Source organism: Vitis riparia, chromosome 16 (genome assembly GCF_004353265.1).
Source record: "Vitis riparia cultivar Riparia Gloire de Montpellier isolate 1030 chromosome 16, EGFV_Vit.rip_1.0, whole genome shotgun sequence".
Taxonomy (NCBI): Eukaryota; Viridiplantae; Streptophyta; class Magnoliopsida; order Vitales; family Vitaceae; genus Vitis; species Vitis riparia.
Window position 1 is genome coordinate 13440810 of NC_048446.1, and position 17665 is coordinate 13458474.

The following is a 17665-nucleotide window of genomic DNA, read 5'->3' on the forward strand; positions in this document are numbered from 1 at the left end:
AAAAATCCAAAAAAAAAAAAAATTAGATCAACTAAGACAAAGAGTCAGATGAGCTCAAACCCTAGATGAGGAAAATTTTAGGATTCAATTTTTATTTCATCTTGTCATTATTTCCCCAGCGTCCAAACAATTGTTTCTAAGATAGAATTCGATTGATCGACTGGGAATAGAGATTGGAACAGTACCTTGTACTCGGAGATCGACACAAACGCAGAGTTTGGAGAAGGGATATTGAGTGCTTTTGTTGCAAACGGTAATCAGCTTACCTTGAACTCAATGATCTACCAAAACGCAGCGTTTGCAGAAAAACACAAAAGAAAGTAACAAAATTTTCAAAAAAAAATCTACAAGTGCTCATAATAGCATGTGAAAAAATCAGCAGTTATTGTTACTGTTCCAGATTGGACTAGCGAAAAATAAAATGATTCAAAAATATATCTCGAAATTCGAGAAAAATGATCCATAAGAAAATACGGAAAATGAACTGAGAGGCAGTTTTTGATCTTCTTGTGGGGATTTGAATCATAAAAAACCTGCTCAGAAATTGAAATTTGTAGAGAAGATAAAACCCTAGAGATCAGGGCTCACCAAATCCTCTGAAGGTGATCGGAATTGGTCTGCAAAATTTGAACGATATCGTTCGCGCTGCTGAGAGTGGAGGGAATGTCTTTGGATGGAGGTATCGGAATCACGTAGGGATATTTTCGGTAGATTTGAAGATCTTGGAAGTATTTTTTCATATAATCCACCTCTCAAGCGTTTCTTTTGAGTGTTTTCTAGTGTATTTTAAAAAAATCTTACCAAACTTTTTATTTTTATTTTTAAATTACCATTATAATCATCTTCATTCCAAAAAATTTATATATACCAAACATCTCATCTTTTTTTAAATTTTATTTTCAATAATTACTTTTTCTTAGTATTTAAATTAATTGATGATATACTCTCAATCAAGTTTATAATAAATTAATTTAATAACCAAATACAACTTAATAAATTAATTTAAGTCACTAAATTGATTAAACATGTATAATATATTAATCATATAATACGTGTAACTATTTTATTATACATGTTTAGTTATTAAGTTAATTTATGATACATCCTCTTATTTTCTCACCCAAACAAGCCATAAAACTCTTATTGCAGAGGACGAGGGGAAGAGGGAGTGAAGATGCAGCAGAGGAAATCTGCTTCTTCCTTTGGGAGGCCATCGGGAACTGATGGTTCCGATTTCTCCTATCGCATGGTGGTTGACTCAAGTAACTTCCTCTTTCCCACTTTCTCACTTCATTTTTCTCTCCGTTTGGTTGTTGGAAACAAATTGAAGAAAATGATACGTTTGATCCTTTCTGTTAAATAACTCAGCTTAAAATATTCAGAATTTTGATTTCTTTTATTTTTCTTCACTTTCTCAATAACCAAACAGAGCATTAGATTCCATTTTCTCAGTCTCTTTTTTCCTTGTTATCTTGTGACATGTGGTTAATTTCTAGGGTATACGAAGGTAGCTAAAGGAAAATCTCGTCTCCATGTGTTGATCATTGCTCAGGTGTGCTATACTTCCCCTATCATCTGTAATTTGCATTTGGTTTTTGTTTGGCTAGGGAGAAAACGTGGAAAAGAGATTAAAGATTTGAAGTTGTGGATTCCAAGTGTTTAGAAACAAGAAGCTTAAATTTTGCTTGACTGAGCCAAATTTGATTATATACATAGACATGTATATGTGTTTTCATTGACTAAAATAACCATTTCTTCAATTCTTATTTCTCTCTTGAATATTTTGGATGTTGATTTTTGATGAGTATTTGTTGTGCTAAACAAATTTGATTTTATATTCACTTATAAATTTCAAAACCATTGCAAATTTGTGTGATTGTGGCTGTTTGTGGTTGGCGGTTATTGAGCAAAGATTTTGTGGACTGTGAGTCTCAGAATCATTATCTGATCACAGTTGTTTCAATGGGATTCATTTCCTGATGACTTACTTGTTTGAAAGTACAGCTTTTGCAGGAAACATTTTCCCAAAAATATGTGCGTATGTTGGGCCTGAAGAGATATTTTACCCAAAATTAATTGGAGATACATCATAAATTTTCCTCAAGCTTCAAAGTAAACTATCCATTGGGGAGGAGAGATGGATTTTTTATTTTTATTTTATTTTTTGAAATAATTTTTTTCTTTCTGTTGAAATAAATGCATGGGAAATTCATCATTCAGTTGTTTGCTTCTTCAAAAGTAGTAGTTGTTCCATCTACCTATGTTACATAGGAAATTTGTTCCTGAAATATTTTGTGTTTTATGTTACATGGGACTGGGTCATCTTTTTCCTAGACAAAGATTTCCATTACAGCAGACCTTCCATTTTTCTTCTTTATGGTATTCTCTTCTAACCCACTAGGGGGTAAAAGACACAGCGGATAGGCCTCCCATTTTTCTTCTTCTTTATGATATTCTGTTCTTGCCCACTGGAGTTGATTCTTCTTGGGTAACTTCCTTGCACTTGGCCCTCTAAAATCGACTAGGAATTGTTAACTGTTCTTTTTCTTGTATGATATTACCTTGCCCATATCAACTCTTTAGCCTAAGCTTGCCCACCAAGGGTAAAATGCCTTTCCTTGCGCTTAGCTGTTTAAAACCACTGCCAAAGAGCTAAGTATAAAGCATGTTGAAAATGTGCTATTTCTGGGCATGATTTTCTTCTATTGTGCTAAATAACTGGAACTAGAATTCTAAGAGTTGCTATAATGTTCAATTCCAGATAGTAACTCATAGGCTATTATTGAATAAACCCTTTTCTTCCCCTCGTACTGTGCAAGGAAAGCTTTGAAATGCTTAGCAGAAATTGGCTTGATAGAGACTGGATGGTTCAAGTCAACTTCAACCAGCAGATATATTGGTGATAGTTGTTGAGTTAACCTATTGAAACAAGATTTAATTATTTAAAAGACAAGGTCTAGAGTGGTTAACCATCCAAGTCTGTCCAAGATGCAGGGGCATCCAACTATTATTCTGACTTTATAGTGCAATTTGTTTTAGGTATTGATGTGGCCTGTGGGAGGCTTGTCTCATTTCAACTGTTCCATGTGGTCTATTGTAGCAAATATTAACTAGGTGACATATTTAGTTTGTTCACACATCGAGAAATGTTCCAACCAATGCTTGATGTAACAGTTGTAAAATCATTGATGAGCTAGTTAAGGTTATGATAAGATGTAAGTTTTGACACTAATTGTATGTCTTGAATGGTTTTTGAAACAGCACCTGCATCTCATTTGAATTATCAGATTGAATCTTATGATCCTCATTTTAAATTATAACATTTTACCAACATCATTCAAAATGTCATTAATAGGAGTTTTTATGTGAATGAAGTCAAATTATTTATTTTCCGGATTTTCTTCATATAATTCCATTTTTTTGAATCCAATAGTACTAGACATCAAGTTGGCTATTTCTTGATGCAGGCTATCATTCATTTGATAGGTGGGCTGAGCAGATTTTTATTATCAACCTCGAAGGAGGGTCCTGATAAGCTTGCTATTGCAACGGTTGCTCTTGGTTTCATTTCTCTTGTAATTGGCGAATTAGGTATTTGGCTGAAACCATTATTTCTTGCAAGCTAAATTAAAATTGCAGACCCAGTCTGGCATTTTTATATATTTTTTTTGTAGGAAAAGAAGATAGTAATTTCCAATTCTGCATCTTATAGTACAACGATCTGATTTACAAAAAAATACACAAGGAAGAGTTGCAAGATCCATCTAAATTAGACAAACTAGATTTTCTACGATATCTTGGGTCAACTTTTACAAGAAAGGAAAAAAAATATGATAGCAAATACGACAACTATATATATGGATCTGCATATAAATTTTTTCATACAAATAACTTGCTTGTATGTGGCTAATTCTTATAACACTACTCAAATTGGTGCAAAGATTTATTTATTTATTTATTATTTATTTTTACATCTCTAGCTTGTCTAGGATTGTGTGAAATGTGTAACTCAGTAGGCCCTTTGTTAGTATGTCTGCTCACTGTTTTGACAAGGTGACATTCAGAGTGAAACCAACCTGGTATCAAGTTTTTTCTTTGATGAAATGTCAATTTATCTCTAATTGCTTTATTTGATCATGATGAACAGGCTATGAATGCTATTTTTAGCAGCTTTGTTGTCACAAATAGCTCTATTGGTCCTTCTATAGAGAGCCAAGGTCGGTGGATGTGATCCTTATCCATATTAGTTGACAAATCTCTTGAGCCACTGAACTTGACTTCTAGACTGATCTAGACATTACCTATTACTTTTACTTTCAAGAAGGTATCACATTTAGTAGTTGACCTTCTATCAATAGTTGATCTAGCCCAATTAGCATCAGTTATAGGCTTCTAATTCTGTATTTTCATTTTTCTAAAATAAGATTCCCATATATGTGTATTGATGCGCCTTTTGCACTACTAATATATTTCTCTTATTTACCTATCAAAAAAAGAAGATTCCCATATATGTGTAGGCTTTAGGTAATGTAGGATTCACCTCCATATGAGCTTCACACGGTGATTGCATGAAATGGCTTACTACACCTACCATGTATCCAATCTCTTGTCAGGTGCGAGATAACTAAATAAATAAATTTTCCCACCAATAGTTGATACAAACTATGTTCCACATCATTTTCATTTTCTTCCTTAGTTTGTGATTTTGCTCAAATGGAGTCTGGTGGTTTACACCCTATCATCGTTGTCCCCTTTAGCAAATCGGGGATATGGTTTTGTTGGGAATGAATGTTTCTTTTTGTGGGCATGCAACTTGAATTCCTAGGAAATACTTTCGATTTCTTAGATCCTTGATGTCAAATTCATCAACCAGATTAGTTTTTAGCTTTCAAATTTCTGCTTCATCATTCCTTGTGACAATAATATCATCCACAAAGACTATCAAGGCCCTCGACTTACAAGAGGAGTTGTGTTTGGTAAACAGTCTCTGGTCTTTTTGGCTTTCATGGTAGTTTATTTTATCATTGACTTGGTGAATCTCCCTCTCCATGTCTTCTGAGACTATTTGAGTCCATAAAGGGGCTTCTTGAGTTTGCAAACTTTGTTTTGCTAAGACTTGTCACCAAGCTCCGGTGGGGTGTCAATTCATACCCCTTCTTCTAAGTCATGATGTGGGAAGATATTCTTTACATCAAATTACCACAAGAGCCAATTAAAGTTAGATGCTAAGGACAACAGAATTCTAATGGTATTCATTTTTTCTGCAAGTGTGAAGGTCTGTTGATAGTATATATCATACATTTGGTTGAATTTCAATTTAGTCTTGCACCTCTTTATTGTCTCAATAGTATTGTATTTAATTGTGCAAATCCAATTGACCCTACTATTTTCTTTCCTTTGGGAAGCTCAACTTTGTTTCACATCTTATTTTTACCTTAGGCTCACATCTCCTTACTCATTCCTCCCTCCTATTTTTGTCCTCAAGTGCCCCTTGGAATCTGTGGAAATTCAGTAGTGGACATTCAAGTAATCAAGACTCACTATGTGAGAGATAAACGGCGGAATGGATGAAATTTGCAATAGGATGCTGAGTGCATTTTCTAATGCCCTTTCTACGTGCAACCAACATAAGTCATCATAGACACTGCATTTGGAATGAGTGTTTTGTTACTTGATTCAAGTTTGAACGATGGGGTATGAGAGGATACTGTGAACTTCCCTGGTCCTTCAGTTTAGAAGTGTTTGCTGGACCCTCTCCTCAGGCTGTTCATTGGGTGGAGCAGGTATGTGGGCAATTCTATTGGGATTTTCTCAGCTCTTGGCGCTGTTGATTCATTGAAAAGATTCAGGTTTGAAGCATCTGGGAAAACAAGGAAAATTGGTGTTTTCTTAGGACTTTGTGCTGCTGATTCATTGGAAGAATTCAGAATTGAAACATCTGGAACAACAGAGAAAACTGGGTTAGAATTTGAGCATTTGGGGTTGAATAAGAAAAATTTGAGGTAGAGGCATTTGGCACATCAACCAGTTGTGGAGTAACACCCTCATTTCCAGGAAATGCTTCAAACAACTTATCCCTAAGGCAACCATGGTGACATAATCATTTTGTGGGAGAATGGCAGCACTAAAGTTGTTTGTGTGTGTGTGTGTATCCATGTGCTAATAAAAAAATGGTAGTACTATTGCCTTTTTAAACAGAGGATATCTAAGAAGACATTCTTAAAGGCTTTGGGATCAAGCTTATCTCTACATTATTTGGGAATGTAAATGAAATAGACACACCCAAATATTCTTGGAGGAAGAGTTCCAAAACCTTTAAAAGTTAGGAAAGGACCTACATCTATAAGTGATTTTAGTCAATGAAGTTAGAAGGCATTCAATTTATTAGGAATGCAGTGGTTATAATGACTTTCCCCTATTATGACTTTGGAACATTCATATGGAAGACTATATGGACATAGCAACTTCTAGAAGATTTCTATTTTTCCTCTCTGTTGCTCTATTTTGTTGTGAGGCATCTAACATAAGGATTGGGGTAGAAACTAGAATAATTTCATTTTGTAGATATGTCATAAGATCATAACTGAAGTATTTCTTCTCATTATCAACCTTAGGGTGTGAATTTTGCTTCCAGATTGGGTACAAACCAATTTTTGAAAGATTGACGTTATGAAATTGACCTCAATTTTGGATTTTCTGGGATAGGCCCAATTGGTCCATGTTTAGTCATCAAAGAAGGTAACAAAGCATCTAGAACCTGAAATATTTGGAATTCTAGAGGATCCCCAAACATCTGTATTCATGAAACTAAAAAGAACCTTTCCTTCCATTTGTTATTGAAAAAGGCACGTGACGGTGTTTTGCAAACTCATAAAAAGGGTGGGTCTCTCAATCTTGTGTGCCAATGCCATATTATTTCAATTTTTTTGAGGAGTTATTGGTCGTAACCAAAGCTTTTGGAAAAGGATCGTCACTCTTCCATTTTATATTAAGATAGTAGAACTCAAGCCTTTAGTAATTTTACTAATAGATACGATTGCAAGACAAGTTTATTTTTTATTTTTTTATTTTTGATAGGCAAGCAAAAATTATACTAGCGAGACAAGTTTGGAACATGTAGCACAATTTTTAGGGACAAAGGAGTTATGAAGGCTATGTGTTGACCAGTCATGGAAGAAAAAGTGTTATCAACATCCTTGACCTTTTGCCTACCTAACACTGTTGTATAAGTGGAAAAAAAACTTGGTGTTACCTGTCATATGGTCGATGGCACCTAAATATATGACCCAAATGCTAGATAACTGATCCTTAGCAGCATATAAAGCTTTGGCAATACTTGGAGCAGGAATCTGTGCAGGTTTTTCAAGTTGAATGAGGAGTATATTTAACTTTGCCAATTGGTCCTTGCTAAGGAAAACAGTTTCTTGTTCAGTGGTTGGGAGATTTTCAGGAGAAATATAAAAAATGGTAGCTTGATATGCTTCACCAGGCTATATGGCAGGTTTCCTCCTTTAGCACTCAATACTGTGCTTCCCAATTGAGGTTTGCCACAGGGTTTTCAGCGAGCTTCATATGTATGCTTTGCTTATGAAAGTAACCACACTCAAGTGAATCTATATAACCTAGTTTCCTACTTTCTCTTTTGGGTGCTACTAGCTTGAAATATCCAGTAGTATCTGGTGTGGAATTTTCTAGACTAAAGCCTCTTGCATCAAAACTCAACATCTTTCTTCCCCAGTCATGAAGGCATAATTTCCCTTATGGATGGAAGATGTTCTTTTGCCAATATTTGTACTCTTGGTCTAGTCTAGATTAAGAATAAACAAGAATTCAAATGCCTCTCTTGCTCTATTATCATCTTCAATCAAACAGTGTCCACAGCAACTGTTATTTCTGTGTTGGTAATGATCTAAAAACCAGACTGCCCAGTTTGTTGTAGTTTTTGTCCAGGGACAAACTTTCTTGTTTACTAGCTTGAATATGGCTCTTCAACTCATGGAGATGTGACATTATTCCAATCTTGGAATAATTTTGAGTGATTACATCCTAAATCTATTTGGTTGTGGAAAGAAACAAGGATGTTTGGTTTGGTTTTTTTTTTTTTTTTTTGATAGGTAAAATCAAATATATTAAAAGCGCAAGAAAAGGCGCACTAGGTACACATGTAGTATACAAGGAACACCAAAAAGCAGAAGAAAGGAAAAGAAACAACCAACCAACCCACAACAGGGGGCCCTAAACAAAAACAAAGCCCTGTGAGACAAAGAAACGGGATATCTGGTTAATATCTAGCTGAATGGAGTATAGACTATGTAGTAACCAAAACATGAGCATTGAATTTTCCTCATCCCATATTTCAAATCTAGGATCATTGAAGTCCCATTCTATTTCAGTACTAATGAGATGGCCTATTGTTCATTTATTTTTGATGAAAAGTTTAGCTAATTGGGACCATTGTAGGAAATTTTGTCTATTGAGTTTTAAGTGGTGAGTTGGATTAAAGATTTGTCATTGTGAATAGTGGATAAAGGTGGGTGGGTTCAGGATGTGAAAATAAGTTTGGAGTGTAGGGCTGGTTGGAAGGGTGATGTATTTTCACTGGTTTTAGACAATTATTTTATTTTAGTTAACATATCTATAGGTTTGGAGAGAAAAATAGTCTTGGTCTCAAGGGGAGTACTTGAATATTAGTTCTTGAGAACAATTCTTAAAATAATTTTATGTTGTTTTTCAGGAACAAAATTCTGTTTGGGAAATAAGGACTTGTTTGGCAACGCTTTTGAAAACAATTATCAAAAATCAGTTTTTGTAAACAATTCTTAAAAATAATTCTCAGGAACAAAGTTTTGTTTGGTAACTCAATTATAAAATCACCAGATTTTATGTATATCAGAGCAAGACAGCATGAAAAGAAACTGAAATATGTTTCCTTGGTTCTCAAAATAGCCTACAGAAGGCAAGTGAAAGCACTTCAAATTTGTTTTAAAAAATCACCTCTTTTAAAAGCAAATTTTCAAAAACCTGTTTTTAGCAAAACTTAGTCAAATGTAATCTTGTTTGAGATTAAAGAAATTTCTGCTTGGCAGTGAAAACTAAGAAGGGTTATGGCTGAACAATGAGGATCATTTATGTTTGAGCATGAAGGCTCTATGGTGGGAAGGTGGATTTGGCTGAGTTAATTGTGATACCATGGGAAAAAGAGTAATCTCCTTTGCATGTTATAGCAATTTGATTTACAAATATATACACAAGGAAATGTTGACAATTGACAAGATCCCTCTAAATTAGGTAACCTGAATTTTGGGTCCTATTGTGGGGTTTACCCATATGTTTTGGTATGAAATCTTGGGTAACTTTTATATGAAGGAAAAAAGTAAGACAGCAAATATTAGAGTTATACATAAGGACATGTAAAATTTTCAACTAATACTTTTTGAACCTTTTTTGAACTTTTTTTTTCTTTGTGTGTTGAAGGCCAAAGACGCAGCCGAGAGAATTTTCTGAGATTGTACATGATCACATCATCTATTGCGTTTCTTCTCTCAACTGCTTTTGTTGTTCAGAAAAATTCATTAATAGAGGTAAGTGTGTTCTTATTGACTTCAGTGTGCTAATGTATCTCTTTTAGAGTTCATTAATATTTTACTTGTGAGGCTCCATATTGTTTCTTTCTTCTTTCTTGTAGTCTTCTTTATTTTGGTTGTTTTTCTTTTCTTTGATGCTTTTTGTATACTTAACTGTGTATCAGGATTGCCTACCCTTTTCAATTGCACCTATTAATATATCTATGTCTATATATAGAATTATAGAAAATGGTAATATCCTGTCCATTAAAAGTAATGTAAATATGCATCACCATTATCATGATTAAAAGCTCGAAGGAGAGCAACCTTTTTATTCTTTTTTGACAGGCAAGCAGAAAGGTTTTATAGATAGCAACGAAGAAACTATACACCAAGGTATATAGGACTTACACAATGTGTACCAGAAGGCTTGACCAAAAAGAGAGGATACAAAAAAGACTACTCCCTCTCTCAGTCAAATCCCGCCCAATTTACAAAATCAATTAAGGCATTGAACTTTCTTTTATGTATATGGTAACCCATCGCACTAGCCTTCTAAGGATAGGGATAGTGATTAAAATATTGCGATATATTGCTGAAATATCGTGTATCGGCGGGCCTTGAAACGATATATCGCATGGATATATCAGCGGTCAACGGCTAGTCAACACGGGCGGTCAACACGGTCAAAGCTCAAAATTGAGCTATTTTCTTGTTGCTGTTGGGAGGATTCGAACCCCCAACAAAAGGTTCATCCAACATTGCAGGTATCACTGGGGCAAGTTTGCCCTTTGTTAAATAACATGCACCAAACATATATATATCAAAAGTTAGGATATAAATAAAATATTAAAAAAATTATTTGAAGAACAAATTAATTATAATTATTTTATAATTAAATGAAAAATTTTCATTTAATTGATTAGCAAAAATATAAAAATGATCATGATAATTTTCTTCATAGTGTTTTTAATATTATTAATATATTAATTAAATATTAAAAAATTATACATTTATTATCATTGATTTTATATTATATTATAATTTTAATATTAAATGTATTTTAAAATTAAACATATTATAATCAAATATCACAATATTATCATCAAATAATATTTGATATAATTTAATAATCAATGTACACTTGTTAAATTTATATTTTTTATTGACACGTACAATATTATATATATATATATATATCAATTTATTTAACAAAACAACTTTAAAATGTTTATTATACTTCTAATTTCATTTATAAGAGTTTTATTTTATATTTTTATAAGTTTTGATCAATTTTAGGTCTATCGATATTTTGTATCAAAATATCCGTCGATATATCTCTGATATATCTAATATATCCGATATATTCATAAAATCGAAATACCGATATATCTGTGATTATTGATATTTTCATCCTTGGATAGGGAAAGAACAACTCTGTGATTGAATCGACTGCCCCTCACTAGAGACATATTTAACATAGTCCCTATCCTCATAATTGCAAGTTGGCAAATAAAAAACATATCTACCACTTCTAGTTTCCAATCTTGAAATTCTGTGTAACAGCAAGAAGCTGATGATTGCTTGTTTCATCAGAGACTAGGTTGAAAAGTGCCTTAGCGTTAAACTTTGCTCCTGAAGGAAAACCCAAATAATGCAGGCTACATATCAAGTAGAGAGCCTAACCCACCCATTTGGCCAATCAGAATCAACTCACCTCTGGCCTAGGCTCACTTTAAAACAGGAATAATCTCAATGCAAAAGGAGAGCACTACAGAGATATCTTGATTGGTCCACGTATTTGTCACAAATTTTAAAAATATTTTTTGTCTCCTCTCTCTTAAATTGATTGAGGAACAGTTACATGGTACTTAAAGAAAACAAAACTAGTAGTCAAGGCTGAATTATTGCTGTTCAGAATAGACCATAAAAGAAAGAAACAATCCTAGGAATATTATATAGCATGCAGGGAAAGGAAATCAAGTCAATTTATAGAATAAATTGACTGAAATGAAGTCAAATAACTGATTTTATTAACCAATCAATGCTCCTATTTACTTCCTATTTAGCCTGCAAGACAGCCTAATAGAAAGCAAAATCCTTGGCAATGAATTTGTGCTCTTCAACACTCCCCTCAAGCTGGATCATAAATGTTCATCATACCTAGCTTGCTAATCAATTCTTGAAATTGTGGTCTTGGTAAACCCTTTGTAAGAATATCCTCCAATTGTTTTTTTGAAGAGATGTGTGACATGCAAATTTGGTCACTCTCTTGTTTCTCTTTAATGAAGTGTGTCTCCATCTTTACATGCTTGGTTCTATCCTATTGAATACGATTATGAGGTATGTTGGTTGTAGCCTTGTTATCATGATAGAATTTCATCAAGTTGTTAGTCAACGCAAGCTCCTTCATTAAAGACTTAAGCTACACTAGTTCACAAATCTCTAATACCATCAATCTAAATTCAGCTTCAGTACTTGACCTTGCCACTACAGACTGTTTTTTTACTTCTCTAAGCTACTAGGTTACCTCCATTAAAGGTGTAGTATCCAGAGGTAGATCTTTTATCAATTACTAAACTTGCCCAATCAATATTGTGCATGCTTGTATCTCTAAATGATTATTTTTTAGCAAAGAGAAGTCTTTTTCTTAGACTACCCTTATTTTTGTTTGGATCATTTGGTGGAAACTTTGAAAAATTTTGATGTCTTAGATTTTTCTTTCACAAGGTACATTTAACACACAAGCATGGTAATCAGTGAACGTGATAAACCATCTAGCACCAGAATTAGTATTCACACGAGAGGGACACACCTCACTTTGAGTAAGGGACAAAGGACTCAATTTAGTATAAACTTGAACTGGAAAACATCTATGATGATGTTTGTAAAGTTCACATTTCTCACATTGAAATTCAGGCACGTTTTTATTTCTTAATAAAGAAGGAAAGAATATTTTTAAATAACAAAAGCTATGGTGTCCTTTTATAAGATGTCACACTTTTATTTCTTCCTCACCTTTTATAGAGCACTCACATTGAAGAGCTTGAGATGACCTCCTGACTGCTTAGGTTCCTTGTCAATGATAAAAAGACCGTCCACCTTTTTAGCATGGCCAATCATCTTTCCCAAACACAGTTCCTGCATTCACAGCAAGTTGAGAAAAATGTAATCACATAATTTAGATAATGAGTAAGTTTGCTAATGGAGATCTAATTACATGATAATTTAGGAACATGTAGGACTGAATTTAATTTTAAGGTACTTGAAACAGAAATTGCACCCTTTCTGCAACAGAAGGGACCCATTAGCGATCTTAGCCTTTTGATGACGAATATAAGATGAAAATAAGTTTGAGGAACCTGTCATACAGTCTGTGGCCCCTGAATCTATAATCCAAAGGTCTCATTTTCTGTTTTTAGAATAGAGGGCAGCAACGAAATTACCCGTTTTGGCCAGATTTTCTGAAGAGGAAGAATTGGAAGGGATTTTGTTTTTACTCGTAAGCCTATAGAACTATTTATAGCTATTCCCTAGTGAATGTTGAAGGTTCAAGAGGACCTGCATGTGCTACATTCTGAGTTTTTTCTGATCACCAACAACTGGAAGACCTTGATTGCTGCTATTGGTTGTCTTGTTATCTCTGCCCCAACCTTGGGGTTTCCCATATATTTTCCAGGAATTTTCCTTGTGTGATGAGGCTATTATAGTGGTCACACCATAGTTTATCATTTTTTTTTTTATATAGGTAAATTTTTGTCCCCATTGGGACTTGAACCTGGAACCTCCCACAACCCTCCCACAACCCTCCCCAACCCTCCCCAGACCTCAAGGGCCACACCATACTTCATCCTTATCATCCATCATTTCTTCTCCCGCTGTTTCTTTGTCCACTAAACAAAGCATTTTCTGATTTGGTCTCAGGTTTGGCCCTATCAGGAGTAGAGTTTTCAGCAGCTGGATTTCTCATCATCACGGACAGTCAGCTTTCCTCTCTCCTAATGGCATTGTAAACCTCTCTCAATGATGGGATTGGATCTTTTCCAAGAATTTGACTCCTGATCTGATCAGGTTCAGCATTTAAACCTGCAAGAAAGTCAAAAACCCTATATTTTTCAATGACCTGTTTATACTATACAGTTTCCTCCGCACATTTCTAGTTGTAGTCTTGGTCGAGGTCGATCTCCTTCCAAAATCTGTTCAATGTGTTGTAATAGGTTGTCACTGTCATGCTTCCTTGCTTGACTTTCATTGCCATCTGCTTTAAATCATATAATTGAGAGTCATTGCCCAGATTTGAATAGGTAAGATTCACAGAATCCCAAATTTATTTGGCTATTGTGACCCTTGGCTGATTTCCAGTTCCACTGAATTAACCAATGCATCAACATTGAATTTTGTGCATCACACACTGGAAAACTTAGATTGGTAGAACTTAGTGCCTTCTGTGAGCCATCATGGAGCCCCATCTTTCCTTGGCCTTTGGTTAAAAATTTGACTGACTCTGCCCAATGAAGGAAATTCTGGCCATTGAGTTTGTGTGTGGTGATTTGAATAGTAGGATTTTCAGTTGGGCTTGGTGGGATTACGAAAGAGATCTCTGATTTTTCTGATGTAACAGACTCTCTGGACTGAATCCTAGGTTGATGAAACAAGTCAGCAATGAAGGCTGGAACGGCTAACAATTAGACATAGATAGCTGCCCCAGAACCCTAGAGATGGCTCTGATATCATGATGCAAATTGAAAAAAATATTTTTGTCTCTCTTGTATTGATTCAGGAAAAATTACATGGTACTTAAAGAGAACAAAACCAGTAGCAAGGAAATCTGGTCATTTATAGAATAAATTGATTGAAATCAAGTCAATTGACTGACTATTAATCAATCGATGATCATATTTACTTCTTATTTAGGCTGTAAGACAACCTGATAGAAGCAAAATCCTTGGCAACGAATTTGGGAGCTTCAACATTATTTGTGTATTTGTTTTCCATAGATTTATCCTTGGGATGATGATCCATGCTGGATGCATTTGGGAAGCAATCCTTCGAAGGGCCAGAATCTGATTGCCCTCCCATTGCAATTGAAATTGGAACAATTAATCACTTCCTCCTACAATGAGCCCCATTCATGAGATGTCTGCGCCTCCTTAGTACTGCAATGATCTTTCTCCACTCTAAGCCTACTTGTCATGGCTCACCTCCACCAGTTTCCCCTTTCCAAAAAATCTCCACTAGCCATTTTCTAAGCCGGGCCTTATTGATTTGTGACAAGCTCCATATTATAACAAAATCCTTACTCCTAAAATCCCCTTTGACCTAAGGGAACAGATTGATTCCCTCTTGACCAGGTGCATCTTCTTATGCTTCTCTTGATTCTCACAATAAAAGGTCCCTCCAAATGATTTCTAACCAACTACCTGATGACAAACAAGGGCATATAATTAACTGGAAGGCCTGGCAACATGCTCCTTAGGAGAACAATCTACACCTTTCATAAATACTGTCTTTTCAGATTTTGAAGCCCCTTTCAAACCTGTCAGTCAACAGGTAGAAAAGTGCTTCAGCTTCAAACTTTGCTCTCAAAGGAAGACCCAAATAAGAACATGACTTAGTGCATCTGCTACTTAACACATAAGTGGATAGCCTAAATCCCCAATTTGGCCAACCAGAATCAACTCAACCTGGCCTTGGTTCACTTTCAAACCAGAGGACCTCAAAGCAAAAGAACACTATAGAGATATCTTGATTAGCCATGTCTATGCCACAAATTACTAATATATCATCAGCATAAAAAACACAGGAGAAAGGCTGTCTGCTCCCATCTCAAACCTCCTTCTGTAGTACTGTCAACCAGTTCAGTGCTTCCATGACAATGATAAGTAAGAAGGGAGAAAGGGAATCCTCTTGCCTCAGGCTTATTAATAAAGAATCTAAGTGGGACAAGTAACAAGCTTTAGGAATCTCATGGAGTTCAAAGCTTTTATTCATTGTACAGAAAAACCCCCTAATTCACATGATTCTACTTTTTCAAAGTACTCCCGAGCTTTTCTCAATTAGTCTAGAGTCAACAACCTCATTTTCAAGCATAAAAGCCTTCATATCATATGCTTGCTTTTTCCTATGAAGGAGATCTCTATTAGTCATTGCATCCTCCAAAATACCATGCAAATGAATAGGGTCATCCATTTTTTTCCATCCTTATTAATGGGTCTGACAACTATTTTCATGTTCTGTTTTATTTTTTTCCTGTTCTTCCTTTTCTTCTTCTATGTTTTTTGGTTAATTTTGGAACAGGATTCCTTTACTATTGTCTAAATACTTCCTACTATGCTTCTGTAGTGCATCTGTTACTCTTCACAATCCCTATCCTATATGATTCTCCTTGGATTTCAACTTCTCATGCTTCTAAAATATTCACCATTAAAAAGTACTCCATCCCTTTACTCATAAAGGGGGCTTCTGAAGTACTTCTTCCACTTCCTCAATGTACCTTATGTGCTTTGTTCTCTTCTGGTTCCCACTATTTCTAGAATTGCTTCCAGCAGCATATGCATTCCTGAATTCTCTCAACCTGTAAGGATTGCTTTCAAATAGTTGAGAAGATATTCTGGATGTGTGGCTTATGAGATCTGACAAAAAACAACTTTGTAAATGTAACCGCTTGTGAAAATGATTGTATATGTAATTTCATTTTTAACCGTGCATTTCAGATCTATTATTCAAGCCTATGAATGGTGAGACATGACCATCTTGTGTGATGTGTATTTTGATGTTATTTATATATGTGATAGTAAACTAGGTTTGACCTTCTTGGGACTGGAATTTTCTGATTCCTCCTTGGAATTTCTGATTAGGTTCTCCAAGACATGAGTGGCGGGGAAATGAAGTTGTTTGAACTTCTTGAGATTGGTTATGTTGTGCTCGGTGAGTTTGATACCTTAATCATGTAACAGTGTGATACACATTGCATTATGTTGAAGTTATTGTAATCTCCATCTCTTCAATGTGCACAGGGTTTCTTCTACAGATATCTACAATTAGTACGATAATCACTCTTATCTGGAACATGTCCCCACCCAAGAAAGCTTCTTGATTGCTTTGTCTAACCTCAGAATCATTTTCCATGTAACAATGAGAGGACACTTGCACTTTTCACTTTTCTTTTCTTGTTCTCTTTTTTGTGTATTAGAAATTTCATATGCGAAGAAATAATTTATTGGGTCAGCTTTCCAAGACCCTTGTTTGCTGAGCATATTGCATTATAGAATTAGTTTTTGCTTGTGATCAGCCAAGCCTGCTTCTGCTGACTAATTGTCTTGGTGGAACTTTGCTTTTCTCTGTTCATAATAGCCTTGCACGTTAGAACATGTTTCTAGTGCTATTCTCCAATATTTGCATTCATTTTGCATGTATTTTCATGCACAAACATGGACAGGGGTTTCTATTGATTTGAGAGAGCTGGGTTCCAGATCCATCTTTCTGAAATTGATAATGCTTGCAAATTTTTCTAGACTTGACTGCATAGTCTCTTTCCAATATTGAAAGATTTGCAGTTCTACATGCACTTCTTTCAGATTACATTTTGAAATAGGCTTAGAACACCAAGGAAGTAAGTCTACTTTCCCATTGACCTTGCCAATTTTGTTTTCCCTAAAGTACACTCTCATGTTGCCAGCTCCAGTATTTCTTTGAAGATAGGGCTAGAAAATTGAGAAAGAAACAGGACAGCCTTTTAGCCAAATGACATTTGGGGTTTGATGTTTCATTCTCTTTTTTTGGCACATATCTTGTGTTTTTTGGTGCCTCTTAACTCTGGAATTGGATCATTTACCATTTTGTGGTATTTGTTAATGCCCATCTTGTCTTCTATTAGTTTCTACTCCACCCTATTGCAACTGTACTACTTATTTCTTGCTCTTAGTATTTTCTGTTCGTTCATTGTATTCTCCTTGACAGTATCATTTTAGTTGCACTAGTATTTTAAACATGTCTCTGCTGTGTGTCTGGCATTCTTTACCTGATCTCATTCATGGGTAGAAGCTGTTCCTAATGTTTGGAAATATAATTTTTTTTTATTTGACAAAATTATGTTCTTGGCA

The 17665-nt window shown here is 34.9% G+C and overlaps 1 protein-coding gene across 1 annotated transcript; it reads left to right on the forward strand.

The window, feature by feature from the left end:
• The first annotated feature begins 567 nt into the window (after positions 1 to 567).
• LOC117934221 lies at positions 568 to 16933 on the forward strand. The gene is made up of 7 exons (XM_034855877.1): positions 568 to 679; positions 1150 to 1262; positions 1497 to 1552; positions 3468 to 3591; positions 9475 to 9581; positions 16421 to 16490; positions 16580 to 16933. The coding sequence occupies exons 2-7, from the start codon at positions 1175 to 1177 to the stop codon at positions 16657 to 16659; spliced, it is 525 nt and encodes a 174-aa protein (XP_034711768.1). The 5' UTR covers positions 568 to 679; positions 1150 to 1174; the 3' UTR covers positions 16660 to 16933.
• Positions 16934 to 17665: the final 732 nt, after the last annotated feature.

What these genes read in the sequence shown, in the direction of transcription:
- LOC117934221 (XM_034855877.1), top strand. Translation starts at nt 1,175, where the DNA reads ATGCAGCAGAGGAAATCTGCTTCTTCCTTTGGGAGGCCATCGGGAACT. An exon ending in TCGCATGGTGGTTGACTCAA is followed by an intron (nt 1,263 to 1,496) that starts GTAACTTCCTCT and finishes GTTAATTTCTAG; the next exon opens with GGTATACGAAGGTAGCTAAA. An exon ending in TCTTGTAATTGGCGAATTAG is followed by an intron (nt 3,592 to 9,474) that starts GTATTTGGCTGA and finishes TGTGTGTTGAAG; the next exon opens with GCCAAAGACGCAGCCGAGAG.